We start from the raw sequence: 11,832 nt of genomic DNA, 5'->3' as shown, positions 1-11,832 counted from the left end.
ACACACACACACACACACACACACACACACATACACACACACAGATGCACACACACAGACACATACACACACACATACACAAACAAACTCGCACACACACACACACGCAGGTTTACAATCACATGCATAATATAAATGAGCAACAATATAAACAATAATAATCTTAAGCTAGGTACATTTTCAATTTTATTCTGATGCGTGCTCTGAGGTCATATGAATACTTGTAACAAGATTGTTAAGATGGAAGAATTTTGATGGATCATGGTAAGAATGACCTTCTGCATCTTTCTTTGTTACAGATCAGAGGCTTAGGCCTTTTATTTCTGACACCTTTTCTTTTTTTTTTTTTGAGGGAACAAGGGATGTTTGTGGTCTAAAAAGATTAAATGATTTTTTTTAGTGCCAGCTGTTATGTACAGTTCATCCAAGTAGGGGAATGTAGATGTTGACATTTTACATGCTTTCCGTATTAATCGATTTATTATTTCTTTATCTTCTTGTCTTATGTTCCACGCCTATGCTCTTATACAATAGTTGAATGATAGAATATGGATATCAATGTTTTATCAAGTTTAAAATGCATCAGCCTTCTTAGAAAAATAGTCTTTTTTATGCAGGAGAGAAGTGTGGACACACCAATTGAGTTTGTTGTCTATTACAACACCCAAATACTTAACGGAGTTGAGGTGGGTGGAGATGAAAGTGGATGGGGATGGGGTGAGGAAGAACGGAAGTGAGTGGTGTATTACAAGAAGGAGGATGAAAGAAATTAAAAGAGAGAGGTAATGTTTATGCTTGATAGTGTTTCTCATTTTGAAATGGGCATCGTTCCAGTATTTTAACTAGCGGAGATGGATCGGCCATGCGCAATATCTGATAATGGTTATTGACTAAACGAACAGAGCTTAGGGAGAAAGGTGGGGAGGGGGGAGGAACACACAGGCGACTTGTTAAGCAACACAAACCGTAGTACCTTTTGCAGTTCATGGGAGGAGCCTCTTCCCATAGTTTTTTGACTGGGTCAAAGGTCCTGCAGCTGTTGAAATACTCCACACCATCGAAGCCCCCGATGATAAAGATAGTACCATCAACTGTGATCATCCCATGATATGCTCGAGGACCTGGGGAAAACCGTCATAGAGTCCTTAAACATGAATATATTGTGTCACATTTGCAAAGACAAAGATTTACTAAACACATAGAAACCTTGTATTTCTCGGAGGACATTGCCTAGTAAGTTGGGAGAGTGAGCTAGGAAACATTGATTATGTATGTACAAAGTTATTGCTCAGATCTGACCTAAACCAGATTTCTCCTTTTTTTAGAATGTGTTATGAGGAAGTCTACGCTAGACGGAAACGGCAAATTATGAGCGACAGAGAGACTAAAATAATATCATGTTCAGAAAGCTCAGAGTAGAATTGTTTTGAAATAAACTCAACTTGCACTGGCACGGTCAAACTTGGTTTAACCAAAACTAGTTAAAATGTTCGTTTTTTAGACAAGGAGCTGTCCATAGAAACTTGCTTTATCCTCTTTCACTAAATATCTTTCTTAGAGTTTAGAAAAAAAAACACCTTAACATGGTCTGACGATTTCAAATTTAGACAGGAAAAAAAACACGCGAGGCCTAAGTGATCCTTTCATTTACATTTTTCAAAGATACAGAAATTGGGGGGGGGGGGGGGGTGGTCTTCTTTCTTTTTTGTAGTCTTGATTTCCAAGTTCAACAGCTTCCTAATAGAACGATCTGGTAATAATTGCATCTTTAGAGAATCACTTTGGTCTAAAGTACTTCTCATGGTGGTGTTTAGCATTTCTATCTTGATTGTAGAACCCGTAGCTAAAGCATGACGAATATCACATTGAAACTGGCTTAAAATGATGTCTTTGGTGTTTTGGGAATGCACTGTTTTCCTTGGTTTCTTTATATCCATATTTACAATCAGATTCTGAACTGAGAGAAATTACCCCAATCTAGGAAGTGCTGATGTTAATGCGTAGATCATTGAAAAAGTTGCTTTTAAATTATTTTTAAAAATGTGTTTTACTTTGCTCACTACTGCATAAGGTCATTTGAACGCTCGGGACACATTAAACATTTGCAATAGCGAGAAAATGTTGAATTTTGCCCCGGTCGCTGCCGAAACCTACTCTTATCGATTTTAGACCACCGAGTGATCTTTAACGTGCTCAACTTGCACACAGGACCTCCGAGAGCTTTCGCCCTTGCCCGTGAGGGCTAGGTGTAGATCTTTCCTACCAGAAGATCAGGGTGTGACTGAAAGACAGCAGTAAGAAAGAGCCAAGGAGTAGCAGCAGGAAGGCTGCAGAAAGAATCAGGAGTCCAGAGGAGGCGGCAAAGGAGGTGAGTGGGTGGTTGCTAGAGGGCAGGAAAAAAGGTAAAAGGAGACCATTTTAGATTAGAAAATAATGTTTCCATTGCTCCCCAGATTCGAACCCGGGACTTTTGAATAAAAGGCGAATACCTTAAACTCTAGGCCACGAGAGCCCCCATCTTTTTTTCTTTCAGAAGATTGCTTAAATATTTAGTGATAGAGTTCACAGAGCCAAAGTGAAAATCAAATTGTTAGTCATAAAATTCGATTTAGAAATTCCTTCCTAAAAGTGGGTGGTTTAATTGCTGCTTTCTCAGTTGTGGCTTGTCAGCAGATGCTATGTTGGATTCTAGAATTCTGGATCAGGAAAAACGATTAAAATCTATCCTAAAGGACAGAAATAGTCCAATATGCCCACGTCAGAGAACGTAATTCCTCCTTTGCGGACGAATAGCATTTTGTCTAAAACAAAAGTAATCCCTACGTGTACCCTCCCACGTCATCAGGCATCTTTTATATTCACAGCCAGCTGTTTCATGTTTCTATGGTATTTACTACAATCCCACTGTGACGTCTAAGACGACCCTGAGTGTTACTTCCTTTTTAAAATAAATGGGTCTTTATCTTTACTTTTAGCTGCCCGATCGTCTTTTGAGACCATCTCTAACTGATTGTCTAGCATTATAAAAAGTAGAGACACGAAAAGTAATAATGCACAGACCTACATTTAAATTACAGCTTGATCAGTTACGCCTGTCAGTGGCTAAATCCTGATACACAGGTAATCGATCTGTTAAACCTTTTCAGGTCTTTGCATGCGGGTCTAAAAGTTAGAAAATTCAGGATATAGAAGCCACTGCAAAATAAGCTTCTGATAATTTTTTTTTGATGTTAGACAAAGGTGGCTTTAAAATGTAAAATGTGATTTACAGTATACTCATAAAACATCAGACGTTTTTTTCATCAACACCCCACTTTAAAACGTGAATTGAAACTCAGTCCACCAGACAGGTGAGTAATTTTCGAGACGTCTAGGCAGTTTTGGTGGGAAAACACCAAATGATTAACGTGAAGATGGTGTCGTTGTCTCAAAATGAGCAATGTGTAAGCTAATAATATCTCGTCCTTCAATGTCTGACGACGACCAGTACAACCACAGAAGAGAATATTTCTCCAGCGAAATAGAATAATTAGAAGAATGAAAGATTAAAATAACGTGTGGCTTCTCTTGTGGCGGATGAAACTAATTGTGGCACAGAAAAATTGGCCACATTTTTAACATTCAAACTTGCGGGATTCTCTCTTAGTTTCAGTATTTTTATTCGTGAAGTCTCATTATGATTTGCTGCCCACTGTGACTGCTGCTCTCCACCTGGGTCTGTCAGGAGCTAGGCTCTCCCATGTCGAAGTATTTATGTTAAAGTCCTTCAGAGGGGGGGGGGGGGTGCGCCAATCTTACGCTTCTCAGAGGACAGTTCAGAATAGAATACTGCCTTTTGGGATTCTGAAATCTGGCATTCTTACAACATGGCCAGTCCTGCGAAGCTGAGTCCTTCTGAGCTTAGAAAACAGACTCTTTGCATTTGCCCTTTTGAGAACTTCGGTGTCTGGTATTTTATCCAACCATTTGATGCCAAGACTTCTCCTAAGGCATTTCATATGAAAATATTTCAGCTTCTTGGCATGACTTTGGTGCACTGCTCAACTCTTGAGCCCTAAAAAACGGGGTCGGGAGGACAACAGCTTTGTACACTTTCAACTTTGTCTCAGTGCAAACGCTACAGCAGTCCCAAACCCCAGTGACATCGGATGGGGCTTCCCGTGACCAAACATTGAGATCACTCAGATTATATAGGATGCATAATAACTGACAAGACAGTAAAACAAACGCAAGAAAAGGTAACGTGAGGATATTAACAGATTCAAAATCATTTCAATCTTGTTAGTGGCAATACAAATAATAGAACTTTCCGACCTCTTGGACTGACTTACATTTGATCACATTGTCTCGCTCAAAGAAGTTCTATTCATATTATCATTTACCCACTAGTTGCGTCTGTTCGTTTGGGGTTGTTGTTTTTTTGCAATTTCATTTCCACCTTCGTTCAGAGCGTACATTGTATATTCAAATGCTTTGTATAATACTGTTTAAATTTTTAGTAATAATTTGTCAAATATACTGGATATGTTATTATGATGTTTTGCATAAGCGCTGAAGTGTTTTAGCATATTAGCAGAAAGTACTCAAAATGTACTCATAAGTACTCTTTTTAAAAGTACTTGTACTCAAGTACATTTCACAGGAAAGTACTTTTACTGTACTTGAGTACATTTTTAGATTGTACTTACATTTGTACTTAAATACTTTTTAAAAAGTACTTTAACAGCTCTGGCTTTGCGCATGTGCCAGGTATCTAAAAAGGAGGACCCATTTAAAGGGCAATAACTCGGTCATCTTTAGACCAGTTTCAACGAATCTTTTGAGAAATAAAATCAACCAGGGGAACATTACATTTGTCAAAATAAAACAAATCAATCCCCATGTTTGAGAAATAGTCAAGGTTTTTTTTTGTTGGTTTTTTTTAAACCAAAACTGAGTGAAATTCAAAACTTAACAACTTCTTGAAAACAAACCGCCCTGATCTATTTCAAATAGCCATTGTTTGTGCATGGGAGAAAAATTTAAGAAAAGAACCCAACTATATTGCCAAATAAACCCAGGGTGCTGACGGCTACTTAAATCTCTAGAAATTGACCATTTCTCTCCCTGCAAGCTCCAATACACGACTCGAAATTTTGAATAATACCGTGACGTGTTTTGGGGTAGGATCTTTGAATGTCCTGTTCAACAATGAGTTTCAACTGTTTGATCGTTTGTGGCTTGTTTCTGTAGACCCTGTTTAGAAACCCAAAGGTAATAATTTAAAGGGGTCAATATTAGAGGAATTTGGTGGCGGTTCATTTGTAAATTTTCGACCTTTAAGGCGTTCCCCAAACCTTTCTTACAACCACACAAGGGCCACACTAGACATTTGGGGTGTGGCCCCGTCCTACTGGAACCAGGCCCCCTGCGTAACACCTTCTCCTCCCCAAATTTCTACAAACTTTCTCAGAATGATAAGGTAACCATCTGTTGTTACTGTCGTTGTTTTACCGTCTTACCGTCCTTGTCCTAAAACCAGAACGGGGCCATCACGTCCCTTTAGCTGAGCGTTTCTAAAAACTGAAAAGTGAAATTTGGCTTTTTACCTATAGTAGGTTGAATTGTTTTAGCTGGACATGTCACACAGGGATTAATGTATTTTCTTCATATTTAGAAATATAATGGACTCCTCTTTGGATTGTATTTGTTCGAGGTGTTGCTAAAATTAGTACACTAAAGACCAAGTTATTTCCCTTTAGGTGGGTGCTCTTTTTTTAGACACTCTGTACATACATTGTGTCCTTCGGATTTGTTTGTTGAGCAAATTTGACGGTAGTTCTTTTTGGTTGAACGATGCATCCCTCCTGATGAACTGTTCATGATCCCTCTTGATGAACTATTCATGATTAAAATATCACTTTTGCTTTCCATCCACAGCAGGTTGCTAAAATTCTGGTGCTTGGTGTGGTTCTAGTCTCTTGACAGTTAGCTTAGCGTCACGTAATTAAGAACGAAAGCAAACTTCCCGTTTGTATTCTACGCAATAAACTGCTGCATTGAAAAACAAACATTAGATCCCAATTCAAAACTACCTCAACTCACTAATACAGCACAAAAGGTGCTTGTTTCATTGTTTGTCTGAACACAAGTGTACACAGTACACAGTTAACACACTCAAAACTTCATTCAAGTGTAGGTCCTACACTCACGATCTAAGTGTAGTAACATCATCTGTTAACTAAAGAAAACACACGGAGCTGAGGGGGTGGGGGGTGAGGTAGAGTGTGCTCGGTCTACTCCTTGGTCTGGAGCCACGAGGGTGTGCAAACTAGGTCAAGAATCAAGCCATGCCAAGGCATGTCCCACAAATTGGCTTCAGTCCCCGAGCCTAATAGAACCATCAGTTTTTTTGTCTCGGCATTGAGACATGCTAGGTAAGTGCCCCAGTGTTATTAGTAAATTAAGTGTCGGGCTTAAAGGACAAACCCGTGAAATTTCATTCTCCCCAACGGAAGAAGTGCCAGTTTGGATCGAGCTACAGTCGTAGTAAATGGTGGTAGACACACAGACCAATGAGATCACTTTCGAGCTATTGTACCTCGTCAGTTTCGTTTGGGTGTTGGTGGAGCTTCGCTTTTTTCGGAATACATTATGAAACATTACGTTTCAATTTTTAAAATTTTCTTTTTTTCCCTTTTTTGAGAAACGTTTTGTTTTGATATTTGTCAGAGAAGTAACTTCATGGTGAAGAGAATCAGGTGGGATTGAAGCTGCAAGCCCCTCCCTACAAGAAATATAATCATCATCATCATCATCATCATCATTATCATCATCAATAATTCGCCTGAATAGAGAAACAAGCAAGAGCCAGAATTTCAAGCAAGGGCTTCCCCAAGGAGCTGTACTATCACCGCTGCTGTTAATATTCTTCATAAACAACCTGGCAGAATCCCTCCCAACCCTGACTCACAACAATTAACCTCCGCCAAGCTGATCTACTCAATGTTCGCTGATGACTGCACAATACTGGCCAGTCACGCATAGAGAGAAAATGCAAATGAAGCGACACAGTTGATTGTGGATATGGCTGTGAAATGGAGCAATGAATGGAAGCTTACCTTGAATGCAACCAAGAGTGAAGTGTGCTTCTTCTCAACATGGGTGAAGGAGGCAACAAGGCAACCAATACTTCAGATCGAAGGGAAACAGATACCATTCAACCCCACTCCATTGCTGCTGGGCGTCTACCTGGATAGACAGCTAACCTTCAACAAGCACATTGAGGAGGTGTCCAAAAGTGCAATCTCTAAAATGAAGATTATCGGTGATGTCAGCAACTCAAAATGGGGCTGGGGTAAGGAGTCGCTCAAGAAAGTATATCAGATATTTGTGAAAAGCAAGTTGGATTATGCTGCGCCAGCGTCGCAGCCTTTGCTGAGTGAGACTAGTGCAAAGGCCCTGGGCAGAATACAAAACAAAACCCTCCGACTTGTATCAGGTCGGCTGAAAACAACACCAACAGAAGCGCTGCGCTGTGAGACCAGAACTGAGCACCACACCACCTATACAAAAAGAACAATCTTGAAGTCTGTAGAGATGGCTAAGAGATTACCAGACAACCATCCTAGAAAGAAAGCCCTTGATCAAGCAGTCAAGCCTAAAAACAGCAGGAAAAATTGGTTTCGGATGGGCACCGACCTAGCAGACCACCTTCCTCCCTGAAGTAGAGAATCGATGGCCGATCAATCTGGTGAGAGCTTGTCCATGGGAGACCCATAGCGAAATCGAAATTCGGACAGAACTGAGAGGAGTAAAAGGAAAAGGTGATGATCCTGTAAAGGCACGTGAAGCAGCTGAGGATGTGATCAAAGAGGTTGATGCCGATGTGACAATTTTCACCGATGGATCGGCTGTCGCAGGATACCGCGAAGGTGGAGCAGCAGCAATGGTGATAATGAATGATGAACCACCACGAACATAAATCATCTTATGACGGGAAATGCCAGGCAATGATGTCTGCTGCACAATGGATTGCTGACAGTTGCCACAGTAGACCCAATGTGCTGGTCTTGACTGAGTCAGTCATTTTGTAAGGGACTGCTAGGCAACAGTTCGGCCATAAATGATTTGCGCCGCAAGTTCAGTGGAGCCACAGACACAATAAAAATCCAATGGATTCCATGCCATGTTGGAATAGAAGGAAATGAGGCAGCAGACCAAGCTGCTAATGAAGCCAGAGAGATTGAAGGAGATAGACGGCCAACAACATACAGAGAAGTCTTTCCAATGATCAAGAGGGAAATCAGAGACCCACCATACAGAGCTAAGTACCAGCACCTGGAAGATGTGTATTCTTGGTACTCTTATAAGCGGGAACAAAATATCACATGTCGCTGGACCAGGTTGAGCTAGCGAGACTGCGGTCGGACCATCATTGGAGCTTGAGATGGTATAAGTATAAGAACTTTGTAAATGAAGAGCTCAACCCACGTTGCCGAAGATGCGGCCATTAAAAGGAGGATGTCAAACATGTTTGAATGTCCAGGAACAATGGCAATTCGAATGGAGTTATTTGGAGTGGAGGTGCCGCTAAGCATATTGACAATGGAGCCGAAAAAGAGCTTCGCTCTCCCTTGAAGATTTCTTCGTGGAGTCCGCCAGGCACATTAAGGAAACAAAAAAATCATCATCGTCATCATCATAATCATCATTGTATCTCATATTCTACTAAAAAAAATAATGGAGAGCTGTCAATTTTTGAAATTGGGAATTTCAGTGCAGAGATCTCCATGTGAATAAAGTGGGACTAGAAGAAAATAACAATACAGGCCCCTTTAGCTCAACACTGTCTCTCGTGATTGATTTTGACAACTGACGGTAGACAAGTCAGTCAAGAACAGCTCACCGTGGAGGCTGGGGACCTAAATATCCCGTTGCTTTGAGGAGATTTTTACATCAGAAAACAAGGAATGGCCCCAAATATCCGAGGCAAGAGAAGATGTTACATTTTCTTCAGATATGCTGCTCTTCTTTTCACCATTACTCATCTTAGTATGATAAATCCCTTTGAGTAAAGGAATTTAAAACGGAGAAAAAGTTTACTTCGTCGGAAAGAAGTATACAGGAAAACCAAGTTTCTATTACATCCTTAAAACGGTTTGGTTTCAGTCCAGCTTCAATCTTTAATTTCCGACATTCCCAATACAAATATTATTATGCTCTCTCAGTATCTATCATGTTCTCTCAGTATTGTTTATTCATGCAGTACTGTTCTGTAAGAATTTATGACTGTGTGCATTCATCAATGTGTGCGAGGGTGTCTGGGTAAGCTTTGTGGGATTGTCTTTACTCCAGGATGTACTGGAGAGACAGACACAGAGAGAGAGAGAGAGAGAGAGAGAGAGAGAGAGAGAGAGAGGGGGGGAGAGGGAGAATAAAAGAGAGAGAAGAGAGAGATATATATAGAGACCATAGATGATAGAGACAGAGACAGAGACTGACTGAGAGAGAGAGAAAGAGGATTACTATAGGAGCTGTGCTCTGCATATTATGTTCTTTGTATTATTGTACAGCGCATTGAACGCTTCTTTGTGGAAATGCGCTATATAAATGTAATTTATGATAATTATTATTATTATTAATATTATTATTATTATTATTATTATTTTTATTTTTATTATTATTATTATTATGATTGTTATTATTATTATTACATCCTGCACAGTTATAGAATATAAGATTGTCTAAACAAACTTCAACTTCAACCGGATATAATCACTACCCCCCCCCCCCAAAAAAAAAGACGAGGGGGGGATAGGTCCGTTCTGGGTCGTAGAGTTAAGTTTTTATGCTTATTAATATTATTGATTACGTTGTTCCGTTTATGTTCACCTTAACACCGGGGAAGAGAACATTTCCAAAAAAGCAAACGAGATGAACAGGTCCATTGTAGCCGAAGCACATTCAACACATCTATAATCAGAAAGAGCTCAAAGTCCCCGTGAAAGGCGTTGGAAAACTGTACGACTGACTTTTGTTTTTTCGGAACGATACTTGAATTTGTGATTCTTTGCGACTTCTAAAAATAAATCCACGAATTCATGTCATTCGCAAAATGTTATAATATGTCCATAACAATATTTTTCAAGCGGGTCTTTATGCGGTTCCGTTTTCTTTTCTTTTTCTTTTGTTTAGTGTTTTAGTGCTACTACTTGGCCTTAGATCTTGCTTTTACAATTGTTGTGCTCGTTAGAGATCCCTTGGTGGTTCAAGATCGACAGGAGTAAGCTTTGGCTGCCACCGGGGCAAAATTCAAAATTTCCTTACAACTGAAAATGTTAAATGTACCGCTCGCGCTCATATGACCTTACGCAGTTGCAAGCGCCGTAAGATACTTACAAAAAAAAACACCAAAAAAAACCTCTCTCTCCCAGATTATTAAATCATTATTTGAGTGTTGCTACTTATATGTTGTCTTTTATTTTCCGTCTGTTTGTTTCTAATCCATAGAAATAAGAAGAAAAAAAAATTCACATCATTTTCTGCTTTGTAACGACCACCCTCCCTCCCCCCTCCCGAAAAGCCGAGTCTACACAATTGCTGTCAGGTCACCAGGTTCTGGCGTTCACCGCCTTCTATCATAAACGTTACTTGTTAAAAGCTGGAGAAGAAAAGGAGCAGGGAGGGTGGGGGGGGGGGGGGTAGGGGCATTTATGCTTGGCGTAATGCGTTTTATGTTTCAGGGGGGGAACATGTATGCTTTCCGACGTCATGAACTATTCGTGTAACGTTGCCTCCTCCGCTTACCTGTGTCGGCAACGGAGCAGACCACCCATCTGTCAGCTCGAGTGTCGTACGTTTCCACCATGTTGGTCGGGGCGCCCCCACTCCAGCCGCCGATGACGAACATCACCTGATCCAAAAGCGAACAACAGGACAAGACTCAATAAAAACACATGTTGTGAATACATTTCTGAACAAAGCCAACCGCCAACCGCAACTTGCGGCGGTGCTTCTTTATGTAGCCATTCGTGCAAACTTTACAATCTTTTCTGAAAAGAAACGTTTGATCATTGAAATGTCTTTCCATGTTTTGTTTTGTTTTGTTTGTTGTTGTTTTTGGTTTTTTTGCTTATTTTTGTAGTTTTTTTCTTCTTCTTTTTTCAAGCTGTCAAAAAGGGTATCATTCTATCAGGTCAAAGAAAATCATTTTAAATTTCAAGAAAGACGACAACTTTTTGACAAGTATAGATATAATTCCGTACTTTAAAAGAAAACGAAAAAAAAACACACAAAAACAACTAGATCTATTTATATGATTTACTATAAATGAAGCATAATAAGGAACGTGCATACGATATCCGTATACATTTCACCGGATTTTCAAGTTTATAAATTATTTGGAACAAAAATATTTGCACTGATCTTAAAATAAAACAAGAGACAAACATTGTTTTTTGGTCTCTCATGTTCTTTCGCTTCAATAAATTATAAGTTTCTCTTGAAGTTAAAAAAAATATTTTGAAATAAAATAAAATATTATATTTAAGCTTCGAGAGGCTAGAGTCCTTTACCAACGTTCAATAAGCTTATTTGGATAAAATTTGAAAATGTTCTTTTTGTAAACTGAATACGTGAGTTTTCAAAACGTCTGCATCGTAAAGTACAAAAGTATTCAAAAGGTTAACCTCCAAATCGTTGACAGATCCAAACAACCTTCAGTTGAGGGCGTTTAAAGAACTTTCCGCTTATTATGAGAAAGGGGTAATAGAACGACATGTTAGGCATATAGAGCTTCTTAGTTATGCAATAAAACACACACAGCACACACACACACACACACACACACAC

General features: G+C 39.6%; 1 protein-coding gene across 1 annotated transcript in view; it reads right to left on the bottom strand.

The window, feature by feature from the left end:
* The window catches only part of LOC101858000 (kelch-like protein 10), a gene marked incomplete in the record, with an annotated part of 69,593 nt that overhangs the window by 23,079 nt on the left and 34,682 nt on the right, over positions 1-11,832 (bottom strand). Inside the window, 2 exon segments of the mRNA XM_013090637.2 lie at positions 974-1,121; positions 10,789-10,894. Of these exon segments, the coding sequence (XP_012946091.1) occupies positions 974-1,121; positions 10,789-10,894 (254 nt within the window).

Source organism: Aplysia californica, unplaced genomic scaffold (assembly GCF_000002075.1).
Source record: "Aplysia californica isolate F4 #8 unplaced genomic scaffold, AplCal3.0 scaffold00028, whole genome shotgun sequence".
Lineage (NCBI taxonomy): Eukaryota > Metazoa > Mollusca > Gastropoda > Aplysiida > Aplysiidae > Aplysia > Aplysia californica.
Note: the sequence above shows the minus strand (reverse complement) of the source record. Positions and strands in the feature narration are given on the sequence as shown.